The 15901-nt window shown below is 26.8% G+C and overlaps 1 protein-coding gene across 1 annotated transcript; it reads right to left on the bottom strand.

The window, feature by feature from the left end:
• Positions 1 to 543: 543 nt before the first annotated feature.
• On the bottom strand, positions 544 to 15205 carry LOC111640848. The gene is made up of 11 exons (XM_023386920.1): positions 15072 to 15205; positions 13589 to 13667; positions 11019 to 11100; positions 10727 to 10930; positions 9747 to 9810; positions 7073 to 7252; positions 5465 to 5555; positions 5211 to 5352; positions 3875 to 4019; positions 3507 to 3590; positions 544 to 1338 (listed from the first exon to the last, which is right to left on the bottom strand). The coding sequence occupies exons 1-11, from the start codon at positions 15096 to 15098 to the stop codon at positions 1198 to 1200; spliced, it is 1239 nt and encodes a 412-aa protein (XP_023242688.1). The 5' UTR covers positions 15099 to 15205; the 3' UTR covers positions 544 to 1197.
• Between the last annotated feature and the right edge of the window lie 696 nt (positions 15206 to 15901).

Below are 15901 nucleotides of genomic sequence, written 5' to 3' on the forward strand. Positions count from 1 at the left end.
ATCCCAAGAGCAGATGCAAACAAACTTTCCAAAAGACAGGTGATTACTTTTTGTCTGAAACTTTGGCTTTCCATTTACAGTCGGCCAGACAGCCTTTATCCAACCGATGAAATTGTGGCATTTGCAGTATTAGAGCAGTACCAAACATGGTACTTTTAAAAATTTTTGCTCTGGCTAATGTATTGTACGTATCTTTACAGATATGTAAAGCTTTTAACAAATCTTGTACATAAGGCTGAAAACCAACCAACCAGTGGCTCTCTAGAGAGCCAATGGTCCCTTTGGAATGACAAGCACGTGATGAAAATGAGATGTTTCTCTTTTATAAAGCAAATTTTGGGAAAATATTTTAAAATGCAGAACAAGACGGTGTCGAGAGCATAAGTAACATCAAATATCCCCAATCGATGCCAGGTCTCTGCTAATTTAATTTAAAACCAGTTCAAAACAAATGAAATTGTCTTACTGACAGACAAAGAGTAAACATTACATAACGTTTCACATTTTAGGTAAGAGTGTAAATCAATCGATAACCACAATGTAAAAAATGCTAAAACGATTTTACTACAGGAAATATTACATTTCATTTAATAATAATACACAGAATTCAGAAATATTACAATAAGAGGAATGCTTATGTTTCTGACTGATTGTCTGCAAAAACAACAACAAAAAGTGTTTTAAAAGTCCCAGATAGAAATAAAACTATTATACACTTCAGATAGTTATAAAATAACAAATTAATTTAGGCACAAGTTCACGAGACAAGCAAAAAAACCTTAATTTAAAATTGCATCAAAACCGATGCCGTCTCGTCATACTAAAATGCTTGATGTTTCGTGGGGAAAAAATGGCTTATGTATATGACACAGATGCTTGCTTTGTACAGTTATGAATCGTTTTTAGATTTATATAAACAATGTACAGTCGAATAAACGTTAAATTACGATGGGACGCTTTTGTCGTCTTAAGTAGAAACGTCCGAACTCAATGCAACAAAGCGCTCGAACTTTAACATTCGTTTTATGTTGGCGAATGTCGTCAATACAGATCACAAAATGATATAAAAATCAAAGTAGAAAATAGTTTTGTTAATAATCCGCACCTCTCGACTTGCTGCCTGAGTTTGTCCTTCCGTCTGAGGTAATCGTTTGTTGTTTTTTTTTTTAATTGTAATTTTTTTTTCTTTTTTTTGCACTAAGAGCTCGACAGACATTTTTGCGCAGCGCAGTTCACAGCCTCTTCAAGATCCTCGAACACTGGAATTCCGGCTCGGTTTGCCAGATCGGACAGGTATACCCTACCTCGGTTGTAGTCTTTTACCGCCTGGTTCGAGAGCTGCAAAATAGAGATAAATATTTCAGTAAATGTAGCTAATTTTCACTCAAAAATTATGCATTATTGTGAATTAACAAACCTAGAAAGCATAATTTTCCCAGTTGAAATTTGAGGCTAGACTAGAAACAAACAGAATTCTGCATACTTACAGCTATCTTTCAATACATTTGCTTTTGTAGTTCGGATGTTTGTCGTAGCTTCTTCGACAAGCTTACCAAATCTTACACAGTTGTTACAGATCGGCCACAAATGTTGCAATTAATGTGAAATGATGAAAAGCCTACTGAACTCTGGAGTAATTTTGGCTGCGCATTATTGTAAAGCATGTTCTTTCCAAAGTCACAAATTTCTTTAATTCCCAAGTGGGAAATCTTTGAACACTTGGAAAGTGCTGGATCGGGACTACATGGCAACGTTCATTTGTTTTCTCATTCAAAGTAGTTTTTGGGAGTCAAGATTAGAGATTGCTGGATAAGCCGTATCCAAAATTGACAAAAGACTTCTTTTGCCGGGTTTTGCAAAAGCTTATGTTACTACGACAAACATCTGGAATTTAAAAGTGAATGCATTGAAAAGTAGCTGTAATTATAAAAGTTCAAAGAAGCAAGTTTCTGTTCCTTCCTAGAATATTTTATAATAATTATCTAATCTCCAATTGTCTTAAGTGTAAAAGTTGAATTAAAATGATAAATGAAATAATAATCTAGTTTGTTGCTGTCTATTTTATAGTTTTGATAACTGCAGAAATTAAAAATACTTCAATGTTGCAGCATAGATACAGAATTTTAAAGTCTATGGTGAATTAACAGTAAGATACTTCACAGGTTAGGATAAAATATCACTGCCACCCTGTTTAATTATCAAATCTACAATGTGTTAAAAAGAAGCATTTGGCATTTATATTGTAGGTAGACAGTTTTTCACTCAGTGGCTTAATCGTTTAAAATACAGTCGACTTGCATTAATACAAATTGCTAGGGGAACAGTAGGTTGTTCGCTTTATCAAAAATTTGTATTTTTAATGATTTTGGGGTTGAGGTGGAGGTTGTATAATTTAGCTTAATAGGCCATCAACATTCTAAATTATATAGTAAATTAATTCAAAATATTTTAAAATCTAACAAATGGCAAATACTATCTCCTCCTCCTCATTTTAAGTGTGGAGCAGTATATTACACCTGCATCCCCAATGTGCAAATGCAGTAGTTTGCACAGGACATATCCATTTAAAGGGGTGGGCACACTTAAACTTTAATCCCTATTTTCCAAGTACTATACTAAAATCATCAGTTTGAATTTCTCTACGATAGGAGGTTGAACCAATCTATGCTTACTAGAAGAAAATCTATTCCACTCAAAATGGAACTTTATTACTCCGCCACTTTTTATTGTTCATGTCAAAAAGTAAAAAGCAACCATTATTGGAAATAGGTTATTTCTTGGCATTGCAAAGGTAAATATTACTTTTGTAACCCCTGTATATTTATATTTATGATGCCAAATAAAACACCATCTATAAATCACATTTAATCAATCAGAGTTAGAAATTCAAAAATTCCAGGTCTTTATTGGATTATTTAGCTTGGAAACAGTTGCATACTAACTAGCATATAAATGCTTTAACTTCCTGTATAAAGGTCATGTTTATATCAGGAACTAAACATAAGTTACAACAATGAATATAAATTGTTTTGCTTGTAATCTTTTTGTACAGAAAATGATTAATGTAGCATGGGTTGCTTCCTGCACACACATGCTGCACAACAATTGCTCCTGACAGGGCTGATGACAAGGATTGTTGCTATATATACCACAAAAGAGAGAATAGATAAAAAATAGTGTCTGCCTATCCAACGCTAACAATTTAAGGGTATTAGAGTTTTACATTTATATAATGTTCAAAGTGTAGGACTTAACTTATATGTAATGTAGCCGTTTGGCAACTAAAAAAATTTGATCCTTGAAGTTGTGAGAAATTAATCTGGCATGTAAAATATTAATATACCTACTGCAGTGTTTTCGTCATCAAAAAAATGTTTAGGTGGTCAATGCTGCAAATTTCCTTATAAACATTATTACAACCCCAACTAGCATATAATTAATAATGATAATTAACTAATCGACCAACTGACTGACCAAAAATTAGCAAGAAAAATTACTTTACATACTTTTTCACCATCAATTTCGACATTATCTTCCAGATACTGAATGCACAGCACCATCTGACATCCAAATCCGACATAATGGCCTGCCTGTAAAAAATATTTTAATTGAAAATATATAGTCAAACAAAATTTTCAATAACTGTGAATTTAAGAGTAACATTAATTCCAAATTAATTTTGTCTAAAAAACACAAATTGCAATTTTTATTTTGATGTTTGGGTGTTATTAAAATTGTACAAATTCTATTTGTACAATTTTAAAATTTAGAAAAAAAATATGTTTGTTTTGTGAATAACAATACACTTATTTTTTTAAATTGACATAAACTAACAGGTAGATAGGAAATAATGTTTATGATCCAATTAACTTACGATAGTCATTTGAGCTAATGATCTCGTGTCTTTGGTAATAACAAATAATAAAATTCTGCTGTTTTCCATCGCCGCAGCTTCTAGTGGAATCAAACGCTTGTTCCACGGTTCTTCTTGCGGACAAAAATAAGTGAGACCATGCTTCCTATTTAATCAAAAGTAAAGTCGATTATATTATTATTTTAAAATTATTTCTTTTTTAAGATTAGATTTATTGTTAAAATTAATTTAATATTTTCATATTCACTATTTACTTATTTTGCAAAAATGACAAAATTTTTCAACTTTAATTTCAAATTAAAAATTTTTCAACTGGAAAAAAATTGTATCCTAAATACTTTGCACAATGATAAAAATTTTAACAGAATATTTTTGTAATTTCTTATTTTTTAAATTGATTGTGTATCAAAATATATATGGATAGTGAATAATACAACTTTAAAATAAACAGTAAAATTTAATAAATACTGTTAAAAATATATACACACAATAGGACAAGAATAAATCCTAATTTGTTGCAAAATTTTCAGTATGTGTGCCAAAAGATTAGAATAGTGGTTGAAATCCAAAGAGGAAAAACAATGACATCAAATCATAAAATACAAGTAAAAAGTATTTTAAAAATAATTAAGAAAAATAAAGCTAAGAGGAGCCATTTTTCTACTTGTTCAATATTACTCCATAGTTTCTTATCTTTGTTTTAACTGGGATGTAGTTGTATATTTATGCTTAGCATAAATAATTTATTCAAAACACTGTATCTTTTGTGATTGTGGAATTAGATTTATATTGTTACTTGTTCTTGACTTTTTGGAATTTTAAAAATTATAAAATAGTTGAATTCATAAGTATTTTAAAATTTAAAGATAGAGGAATGCAAACACATTGAAAATTTCACTTAGGTCAATTGATTAGGGTCTAAAGTATTAAAAGCAAATAAAAAGCTATTATCAAATTATAACTTTAATATTAAAGTGAAATTTTCTGTTGTAAACTTTTTCAATGCACATTATTATTTAATTTCATGTTAATTAGCTTTCCCTTTAAATTAAAAACTTTCATATTTTAAATTTAATGCCAAGAAATTTTTTTTCAATTTTTACTAAATATACTTTGTATAATAGGTCACTATATGTTAATGTTTCTAGTAAAGATTTATTGTTTTTAAAAACTTTAGAATAATAAGCTAATTAGTTAAAAATTTTAAATTATTATTAATTATGTAAATCTTTCTTCATAACATAAATGTTTTAATAATCAAATCAAATGTAAAAGTTTCTCAGGTGAAAAAATAAGTTCATTATATAATATATGATATAATGCCAAATCAACTTACTTAAGAAGAGGAATTGCTACTTTTTCTCTCCATGTTGAAGGAAAACCTGATCCTCCTAAGTAGATGTCTCTACAACTAGCGGCAAATTGATAATTATCCGAAAAATTGTCTGTTTCTGAATTATGTCGTGGCAGAATCCAGTCTAACAAAAAAAATAAAAAGGAAATTTTTGAGAGAGAAAAAAAATAATGAACTCTTAATTTTAAAATTAATTATATTCATTACACAAAATACATAAAAACAAAAATATTTACCGACAAGTTTAACCATCGGTTGAAGTAGAGAACAAAATATATCTGAAGCTTTTGATGCCACGTCCTCTAACATTTTCGGTCCATTATCCATCTGTTAAAAATTCTGTATTAGATATCGAAAAGTAAAATATCTGTCAAATTTTTTATCCACTGTTTAATTTATATATAAAATTTGAATATAATATACTATATAACCATAATTTGTTAATATCATTGTTATCCATTAAGTAAGAAGTGCTGAATGAAAAATTCAATTACAAATGGCTTACATACATATGTATATATTGCCTTCTTAATCGTTTATTTGTTTTGGTGTCTCTTTTATAACAAAATTTGTTTAACTAATTAATAGTTTGCTTGAATATAATGAAAAACACTGCTTATTTAAGGAAGTCAAAACTCAAATTTTATTAGAAGTGTTTTTGTTGTACAGTAAGTAACTACACATGATACACATGACTTAAATGAAGAGCTCCTACAGCAGACCAGAGGGGAGTGCTGTTCATTTTAGTTATAGGTGGCTGATGCCAAACACAAAGGTTTTTAAAGGTTTCTTTGTAAATTAAATATGGTGCCAAATTTCATTCAATTTCTAGTAATAGAACTTGATTTATTTAGACAGAAAAATAATTATTTTATCCTACTATCTATCAATATTTTTTGTAAGGAACCAACCCTATTTTGGCATGTGAAGAAAACACGGAAGACCGTATGGTCACTTTCTCGCTAATATTTAATTTAAATATTGTATGTATGGTACTTTAAAGTAAATACAGAAAACTTCTTAAGACATTTAATTTTTACATTTTCTCTAAACTTTCATGAAGGTGCCTACCATCTTCTACATCTGAACTCTTCAGTTACTTTCTTATTTCAAAAATAACAACAACAATCCCAATTTTATTATTATTCAACTTGAACTAATGCAATTATGGAGTGAGATCGAGAATTTCAATACAGTTGTAATATATTATGTTAAAAAAATACAGCTGAATTACAAGTAAAAATAATGGAATATTAAAGTACAACTCCCTTTATTATTTGTTTTTCTTACATGTAAAATTAAATATTATGCAATTCAATAGAATTGCATAATATTTAATTTTACATGTATTTTACATATTAGTAAACAGTAGTAGTAATCAGAATGGTATGCAAAATATTTCATATAATTATCAAAACATATTGGAATATTAAAGTACATTTATTTGTACATATAAACAAAATATTTGCTTTAAACATTGTTTATATTTTTATACTTGGAGAATCATTTATTGCATTTATGCTTTATTTAAATAAAAATTAAAATTTTCTAACGGCTAGTTTGAAATGAAATGAACTGATTTTAAAACATGTCTAAACTTTGAACTATTTATATTTAGCTTTATTTGTTATAGTAATATTGACTTGGTAAAGGCAAATATATATATATATATATATTATATGTTNCTTTATATGATGACCCTTAAGTGGTCACATTAGCAGATTTTACTCTATATGTAAATATTTTGCATAGAAGTGTATGCATAAGCACAGATATAAAATTAAAAATGCAAAAAAAAATTTATATAAAAACTTACTTTAAGAATTATAATACTTTCAAATTACCTGACTTCTAAATTCCATCATTATGCAACAGAATTGGTCAAAATTCACTTTAATATCCTGAGGGTTAATTTTATCCATTTCAAAATGATTTATAAGTGAATTATTTTGATGGGCTACTTTAGATTTTAAGGTACTCATTGTTAATTCCTGGCATGTTAATATTTTATATGCCATACATACCTGGAAGAAAAATCAATAAAAATATGAGATATTTATATAATTTACTAACAGAATAATTATTTTTATCTTGTATAATAAATATATAAATTTTAAAATTCTACTGTTAAATTAACCATCTCTTATGTTACCAATTTTTATATTTTCCAAGCTATATTTTTACAAATTTCATTCTAAATATATGATGTCTAACAATTATTGTGTAACATTATTAAATAAATATACAATTTTCAAATATTTGTTTCATTATATGCTTATCATCATCACATATATCTTAAAATAAGTTTTTGCAACTTGAGTCCTAATGATTATTAGATTATGTTTGTCTCATGGTATCTAGAGAAAATTAAATTTAAAAGAATCATGATTATTTATGGAGTTACTGTGAATTTTTATTATATTTTTAGTTCAATAAATTTATTTATACATCTTCCAAATAAATAATAATAGAATATTAACTTTCGCTTATTATAGATTTTTGCAGTAAAATAACAATTGTATTGTTTTGCAAATTATAAAATTTCATTCCATGAATCGTTTTTTTACACATTTCTCACCTGTTATTAAACAGTTTCTATGATTTGGGAAAATGAAGAAAAATTCCCAAAGTTAATATATTTTTTCAATATTTTGAATGTTTTTCTTGTAAAATAGGGAGATGTTAGTAAAATTTCTTAGGTGATCTGTGAATATTTATGTAATTAAACACCAGAGTAGTTTCATATCGCGTGAATATACTCTCTTTACGCACAATTTTCAATACTATGAAAAAAAATTCATTTTTTCTGCTGTGAAAAATGCTACAAAATGCTTTGGCAACTGTATTTCAATTTGTGTTTGTCTGAAAAGTTAATAAAAATTTGCAAACTTAATACAATTATAAGTTTTTAGAATGAAGAGGGCAAAAAATGGCTACAATGCATGGTGAAGTAAAGTGGCTGAAGATTCTTCTTAAGAGTTTTTCACAGTAGAGAACAGAAGGATGTTTTATAGCATTGAAAATTATACTTAGAAAATTCTTTGAAATTTTGCACCTTTTGTGAAGTTAAATGCTGTATCTAATGAAATTTTCTACATTTAATACTTTTTTTCTGAATGATGCTTTAAGAATTAATAAACTAATCATAATTTTAATTAGACAAAATTTCAAATGGTTTTTAAAAAACTTAAACATTAATTAAAATAAAATTAAATAAATACAGTAGAACGTCAATTATCCGAAAGAATTCCAGTCGGCAAAATTTAAATTTTCACCAGTGCTGTGGTGCTGCAATCTTTGGCTATGTCTTGGGCTACTCAAATATTTTACGTTTTTGATACTAAATTAACTTCTGAAGTATAATTTTTTATTGTTTTTATATTTTTCAATATATTTATTTTGTTTGTACAAAATAAAGAAATAATTTTTAATGATACAATAGTCACAATTATTATTTTAAAAAGTTTACATTAGGCTTAACATCGACAAAAATTCAACGCGAAGCAACATGCAATGGAGAAAAATTTCAACATGGGATAGGTTAATATATTTTTTCGTACATAATCAGTTATCCGAAATATTGATTTTCCGAACAACCCGTCCCCAATTGATTCGAATAATCGACACTCCACTGTATGTATATTCTAAAGATAATTATATTTATTTTAATTAACTTTCCCAAACTGTATTTACACTTGAAAACATCAAATATTTTAGATAACTTATCATGATTAAAACCTCACTTAATACAAAATTCAAAACTAAAATATTCAAAATTTTTATCTAAGACTCTGCATATCTTATCTTGAATTTTCTTTAATTAAAATTCAAAAGTGTCAGAGAAACTAAAAATTCAGTTACGTGGACTTTTTGTATTGTTATCTAAAAAATTTATGTGGTTGACAAGAACTTATCCCCTTCCCTCATCATCCATAAGGATCTTTATGAATGCGATTTCACATGAGAAACTAATGACCTCATTTATAAAATATCAATTGTAAATCTGGAAAAATTTCTATTTGTATAAAGCAAATTAATGTAATTATTTTTATATTTACTATGATAGAGGAAGAGTGATACAAAATACTTTTGAAACTAAAAAAAAATCTTTATATAAACATAATTTTTTTTGTTATAAATATTTTACTGTTCAAAGGTTTATTGTGAATCGATTTTTATAATTTTTTTTGTAAAATTTTAAATATTTCTTTTGTTTTGCAGGTAAATAATTGAATGTTTTATAATAATTTGTCTCGACAATTATTAATTAATAAATTACGTATAACAGAATTAATCTTAATTTGATTTTAGAATTATATTTAATTACAAGCAACCATCTTAAAATCATATTTAATAAATTAAATTTAAAATGTCTGAAGTAAATAATTTTGTAAAAATATTTTCTATTAATACCATATTTTTAAACTTTTCTTAATTTTTTTAAAAATCTGGTTTTATATTTTTTAAGATAAAAATGTAATACATGCGAAATACAATTGAATAATTACATAAACTCACATCTTCGAGACTAATTTCCCCCAAATTTGCAGAATCCAAATCATCAAATACTTCTCTTAGTTTCCTATTTAAACAAAATAATTTTTTCAATATAATAATAAAATAATTCAATAAGTAATTATAATTAGAGAAGGTAATGAAATTGGAATATACCAAAATTGATTAACTTGTAAATAGAACATTAGAAAAAAAACATACAGAAGTAAATAATCCTTCATTGATGATTTCATCTGTAAAGACTAAATCCTTATCTGCTGCCTGGAGACTGTTTTACGACAAACAGAATAAGAATTCTCAAACTAAGGGCCCACAATATATAATAGCATATGAAAATACTATCAGAATCATTGAGTCACAATGAAAACCATCCCATATGTAAGCAGTTAGAAAATACATGGTCACAGAAACTAATAGGTTTCTGTGACCATCATTTTTAAAATTTTAAAACCTATAGAAGACAATTATTCACATGAGATAACATTCCAATTTAGAACTTTTGGCAGACCTTTAGTCAGCCAAAAACATTTATCATAAAAGAAAAACATTGCTGGAAAAATGCTCAAAGATGTGCTTTTTATGTGACTGATGCCTTCAAATCAAAATTTGAGACGTGTGAAGTCATGAATATTGTTTGAATATATAAATACATTGCTGCAAAAAGATTGGCAAACTTTAAAGCCAAGCTGCAATAGTAATTAAATTGTGCACAAGAAATGATAGTAAAAAAATTAATTCATTACAATATAACAGCACAAGAATGTATCATTGAAGAGCAATTTCATCACAAATGTATTAGTAAGTTTTATTAAAGTTACCTCTGACATTGGTCAGTTTGCATTAATCAGCAGACTAGTTTGCTGCTTTTTGATTTGAATATTTATTTCTTAAAGCCTAGTTAATTTTAATAATTAGCAGGAGATTTAAAATTATTTAAAGTTTAATATTAAAAAAACAAAAACAGGAAAGCATATATTACTTACATTAATTTGTCTCCTAGATGAACATAAGGCATTTTAATTGGATTTGCTATATCATTAACGTTAAGATCTTGGGGATAGATTTTTTCTCGAATAAGACGAGCTGCGCATGTCAGTGCATTTGGAATGTTTCGGAATACCGGGATTCCTTTTCTTTCTACAAGATCTTGAAGAAATCTTTGACCTTGTTTCAGATCTTTTAATTCTCTAAATGTAAAAGTTGAGATTTAAATTTAAAACTTGGAAACTTTGTTTTTTTTGTTTATTATATATTTATAAAAATAGTAAAACTTACTTTTCAGTGAGACGTTCTCCCATTACTTTTATTTCATTTCCTTCAAATTCGTGAATTACTAATATTAATTTTCGATCTGTTCCTATTAAATTTCATACATTTTAGCAAGAAATGATAGTTTAGAATGAATAGTTAATATATAAAATTTTTGCATTAAAAAAAATTGACTCAAATTTTAATACAGTGGGTGATCAGTTAATGAAAAAATTGGATAACAAACACTTTCACAAAAGATTTTTATGTTCGGATAACTGAATACCTCACAGAAAAAACACAAGAAGAAGAGACATAAAATTGGTCTTTCCTTGTCTTCAGGCAACAATTCAAAACCTTTTGGAGTGCGGGAGACATCGACATCGGCACTCAACCTGGTATATACTGATCGGATAATATTCCTCCTAACTAAGAAACTCTCCCTTGTACAGTCAACCCCTCTATAACACTGTTGATAATTCCATTTTATATAAATTTCATGTTGTACGAGTAATTTAGATTTTACAAATATGTGTGTCGGGCTGTGAATGGCTCACGCATTTGTAAAATCTAAGTGACTCGTACAACATGGAATTCATATAAAACGGAATTTTATATGAATTCCATATAAATTATATTATATGAAATTATATGAATTATAGGAAAGACTGTAATTCCAGCCTTTTATTCTTCTGACAGAAACAATTTTTTAATAGTATTTGCAAGACTGCCGGGTGGGCATTCGTTAAGTTTTGTGTCAGTTTTTATTTTCGAAAGATGAGAGTATAATAGCAAAGGTAGAGAGTGGGCAGACGATGTCTGATGTTGCTGGGTAGTATGGCGTAAACAGGTCTATAGTAGGCTGCAGTTCAATCTTATCTAAGAAAGATACTGTATAATCAAGAAGACTCAAGCAGCTAACAAAAATCACATCTGAGAAATAAAGAACATTGAAGAGCTCATAATGGAACCTGAAACTGATCTTATGACAAGAATGCCATGAATTCTTGAATGAAGAACACCAAGAAACGCGGCGAGATATGTTTTCTTCTGAAAAAGAGGATTAATGCCGACATCTGCTTATTAAAGATGTTTTGAAGAAGTGGGAGGATGTCAGAATAATGGTCTTAAAATAGCATCCAAATCAGAGTGAGCTTAATAGGCTTGAATATCTCTACAATTACAATGCTATTAATTACTTCTGAAAAATCTTGAAGAAGAGAGGAAAGCAATCAGCATTAGACAGATTCTTTAACCTCCATAAATGGAAAAACACGACTAATAAAAATGCAAGACTGCGTATATGTATTTTTATTATTAAATATAAATAAACATAGTAATAAAGTATATTTTTTATTTTTTGGAGTCTCCAGAACAAATTAATCAAATTTCCATAAAAACCTGTTAAATCAATAATCAGTTAAAAAACAATTTTGATAGCGAACAAAGTCTTGGAATGGATTATGTTTGTTAACCAATCACCCACTGTTATTGCGTTCCAAACATATATATACACACTTTAATAACAATTTCAAAGAAAATAAAGATAGATGTTATTAATGATCAAAGTATGTATACATATTTCATTTGTATACAAACACACAAACAATAGTTACTTAAATAAATAATAAATGTATATAAGAAGATAACATTTTCAATTGTTAGACCAAACACTATTGAAATATTTTGTTTTCAGAACAAAAGTAGAGTATTATTCAACTTATTTGTATATTTTAAAGATTTATCAGTTGTTTCAATTTTCTCATAGACTTATAGTGCAAAGACATATCTTTTCTTAAATAAAAATACAGGTCAACTATCAGTAATCTGGTTCCAGCACTAATTTCAGCTAGCGTAATTTCAAATTTCCTGCGTCACTGCACTAGCCCATTGCTACTGTTTGGGGATGCTCAACATTGCTAAATATACAATAATTTGACATGATTTTCATTCAATGTTTGCTTATTAACCAACTTGTACTGATTTACAGTGAATTTTAAAAGTAGGATAAGATGGTTAACTGTTCTAACCTAACCATCTTATCCTACTGTATTCTAAACTAACCATCAGTAATCTGGCAAAATCATTTATGCAGCATCATTGCGGTGAGGTGTAGGGTGATGGATTAGTGAATATCAATTTGTATTTTATTTAAGAAAAAGTGAAACTGTGAATTTTTTTAACTCTAGAAGTCTTTTCAATTAATTAATACAACTAATATAAATTTCATATGAAAGATAAATGATGTTGATTCAGCAAAGTTATTTGAAACATTTCAATTTTCCATGTGCAGATTTTTAAGCAATTTTTGTTGTCTGTGAAAAATGAATTATAATGCTGATAAATTTTAAACACACACAAAATAATAGAACATTGTTTTATCCTTATAAAAATATTTAATAAATTCTACACTTAAAAGATATCATCACTTCAGACAAATTTATTATAATTATATTAACTTTAATAGTAGTTAAACTTCAATAAAATGTATATGATAACATAAAATATTGTTCTAAATTTCTTCTTAATCTAGAAATTTTTATTGTTTTATAACTTTTGAAAATTTATTAAATTAAACATTTATTCCTAAAATTTACCTGCAATATGGGCTGCCTCAATCATGGATGCAACAGACCTTGTTTGATTATCAATTACAAAGAACATGATTTCTGCATTCTATCAAATAAAATTATAAATATTAAAATTATATTTTTAGATGTATTAATAATAAATAAATAATATTAAGTGTATAGATAAATAGGCAAATTTTTTTATTTACTAAGATAAATTTTTGTCAAAAGAAATTCTTAATATCCTCTTATTAAAAAATATTTCACAAAAGCTACAGTAGATGTTCATTAATCTGATGACTATAAGACCAGAGTAGTGACAGATTATCGAACATGTCAGAATACCAGATATAAAAGTTTGCAAAAATACGAAAACAAGATATATCTGAATATTAAAGGTATTGCTGTACATTTTGTAATAGTTTATGATTCACATTAATGATTAGACTGGAAGTTTTGTTTAGAGATGAGGTGTGTTGCCTCGAACTCAGATCAGCCTGTCAATTCTATTCACTGACTTTGCTGAATGAATGATGAGCTGAAGAGCGACTTCAAAACAGCTCATGAGAAACTGAAGAGCAACTCAAACAATTGGTCTTACTATGGAAAGAATCTCTAGAATCATGCATGGCAGATGCTGCCATGCATGTATTCTAGACAGAAGACCAAATTGAAATAAACTGACAGAAGACTTGAAATAAACTGATTCCAAGTCTGATCCTGAATAATTTTTATGCAAACTTATTCTGTGATTGTGGCATAAACAGACATTAGGCACAGACATTCAACTCACCACAAACAAGATAGATACTGTAACCAAGTGATTCATATTTCTCAATCATACGGTGCTGAATTCCATGGTCAACTCCCAACATGTAGCAACACACACAGACACATACTCCATCTTTTTGCCTTGATCTTTAGTACATCATGTCAAAACAAATTCTGATTCACAAAATGCTAGCATACTGAATTATTATTAGACAATTCTGAATTATCAGCTACTTTTTAGAGGGTATTACCAGATATGTATTGTTGAGTGTAGGTTAACTATGGTACAGTAAAAATTTATTAGACTTGTAGTTGTGTTTAAAAAATAATATGAAAAATGTTAACTTATAGCATTTTAGTATGTTAAAAATATGTTATAAAATGCTTAAAAAATTATATACAAGTCCATTTAAGGAAATTAAATTTAGTGTAAAAACTTCATAATTAATTCTTAATTTTGTATTTATTAAAATTTAAAAACCTGAAATACCAAATTATAATTTTAAAAAATATCAACTTAAATGCAACAAAAAATTATAAACAGACAAATTTTGAAATAGTATGTAAAAAAATGTATAACAATGTGTGTTATGTATAAAATATGAGAAGAAAATTAGTTTTATATTACTATATTTTAATTTATGTATTTCATACCATAACTATTACCATATTTTTCTTTTTGGAAAATATCTAATATTTAATTTTAATAACTAATATATATACACTGTAACAAATTTACCTGCTTAGCTTGATTTTCCATTTCCATGAGTTCAGGTCCCCAATGTGCAACTTGCTGTATGAACAAAATGTTTATAAATTTTAAAAGTTAAAATTTTAATTTTCTCATTGTGTATATATAAGATTGAATGTTTTTAAAATACTTAAATTGATCATAATATTAATATTTAGCTTAAATTTTATTATTAAAAATTATCAAATAGCTAAAATTAATTATGAAGTATTCAATTATTCAAATTTTAATAAAAAGTTCAAAATTAAACAGTATATATATGAAACTGATTTTTAATTTTGCTTAATAAAATAACACATTAATATAAATTTTTATTTAAAATTTTGAGATTTACAAAAAAAAATATTGTTCTCTCTTCATTTTAAACCTTTTGCTTAAAATATGAATGGCATTAATTAAACAAGTTTTAAAAAAACTGCTTTTTACATCCAAAAAATGCATAGTAATTTTATATAACATAGCATTTTTATGAAAAATTGAAATCAAAGCACATTAAAAAAAAATGATGTTTTTAGAATGAAACCAAGCTCACATTTTTAAATGAATAATTTATGTATAAATAATAAATATATGTTAATATTAAAGTTATTTGTATGGACATAAATGAAAATCATTGCTCATATACTATTAATATTCCATGAATATATAAAAATTTTAAATTATTATTAATTATGTAAATCTTTCTTCATAACATAAATGTTTTAATAATCAAATCAAATGTAAAAGTTTCTCAGGTGAAAAAATAAGTTCATTATATAATATATGATATAATGCCAAATCAACTTACTTAAGAAGAGGAATTGCTACTTTTTCTCTCC

Source organism: Centruroides sculpturatus, unplaced genomic scaffold (assembly GCF_000671375.1).
Source record: "Centruroides sculpturatus isolate CEXI.00-Female unplaced genomic scaffold, Cexi_2.0 scaffold1509, whole genome shotgun sequence".
NCBI lineage: Eukaryota > Metazoa > Arthropoda > Arachnida > Scorpiones > Buthidae > Centruroides > Centruroides sculpturatus.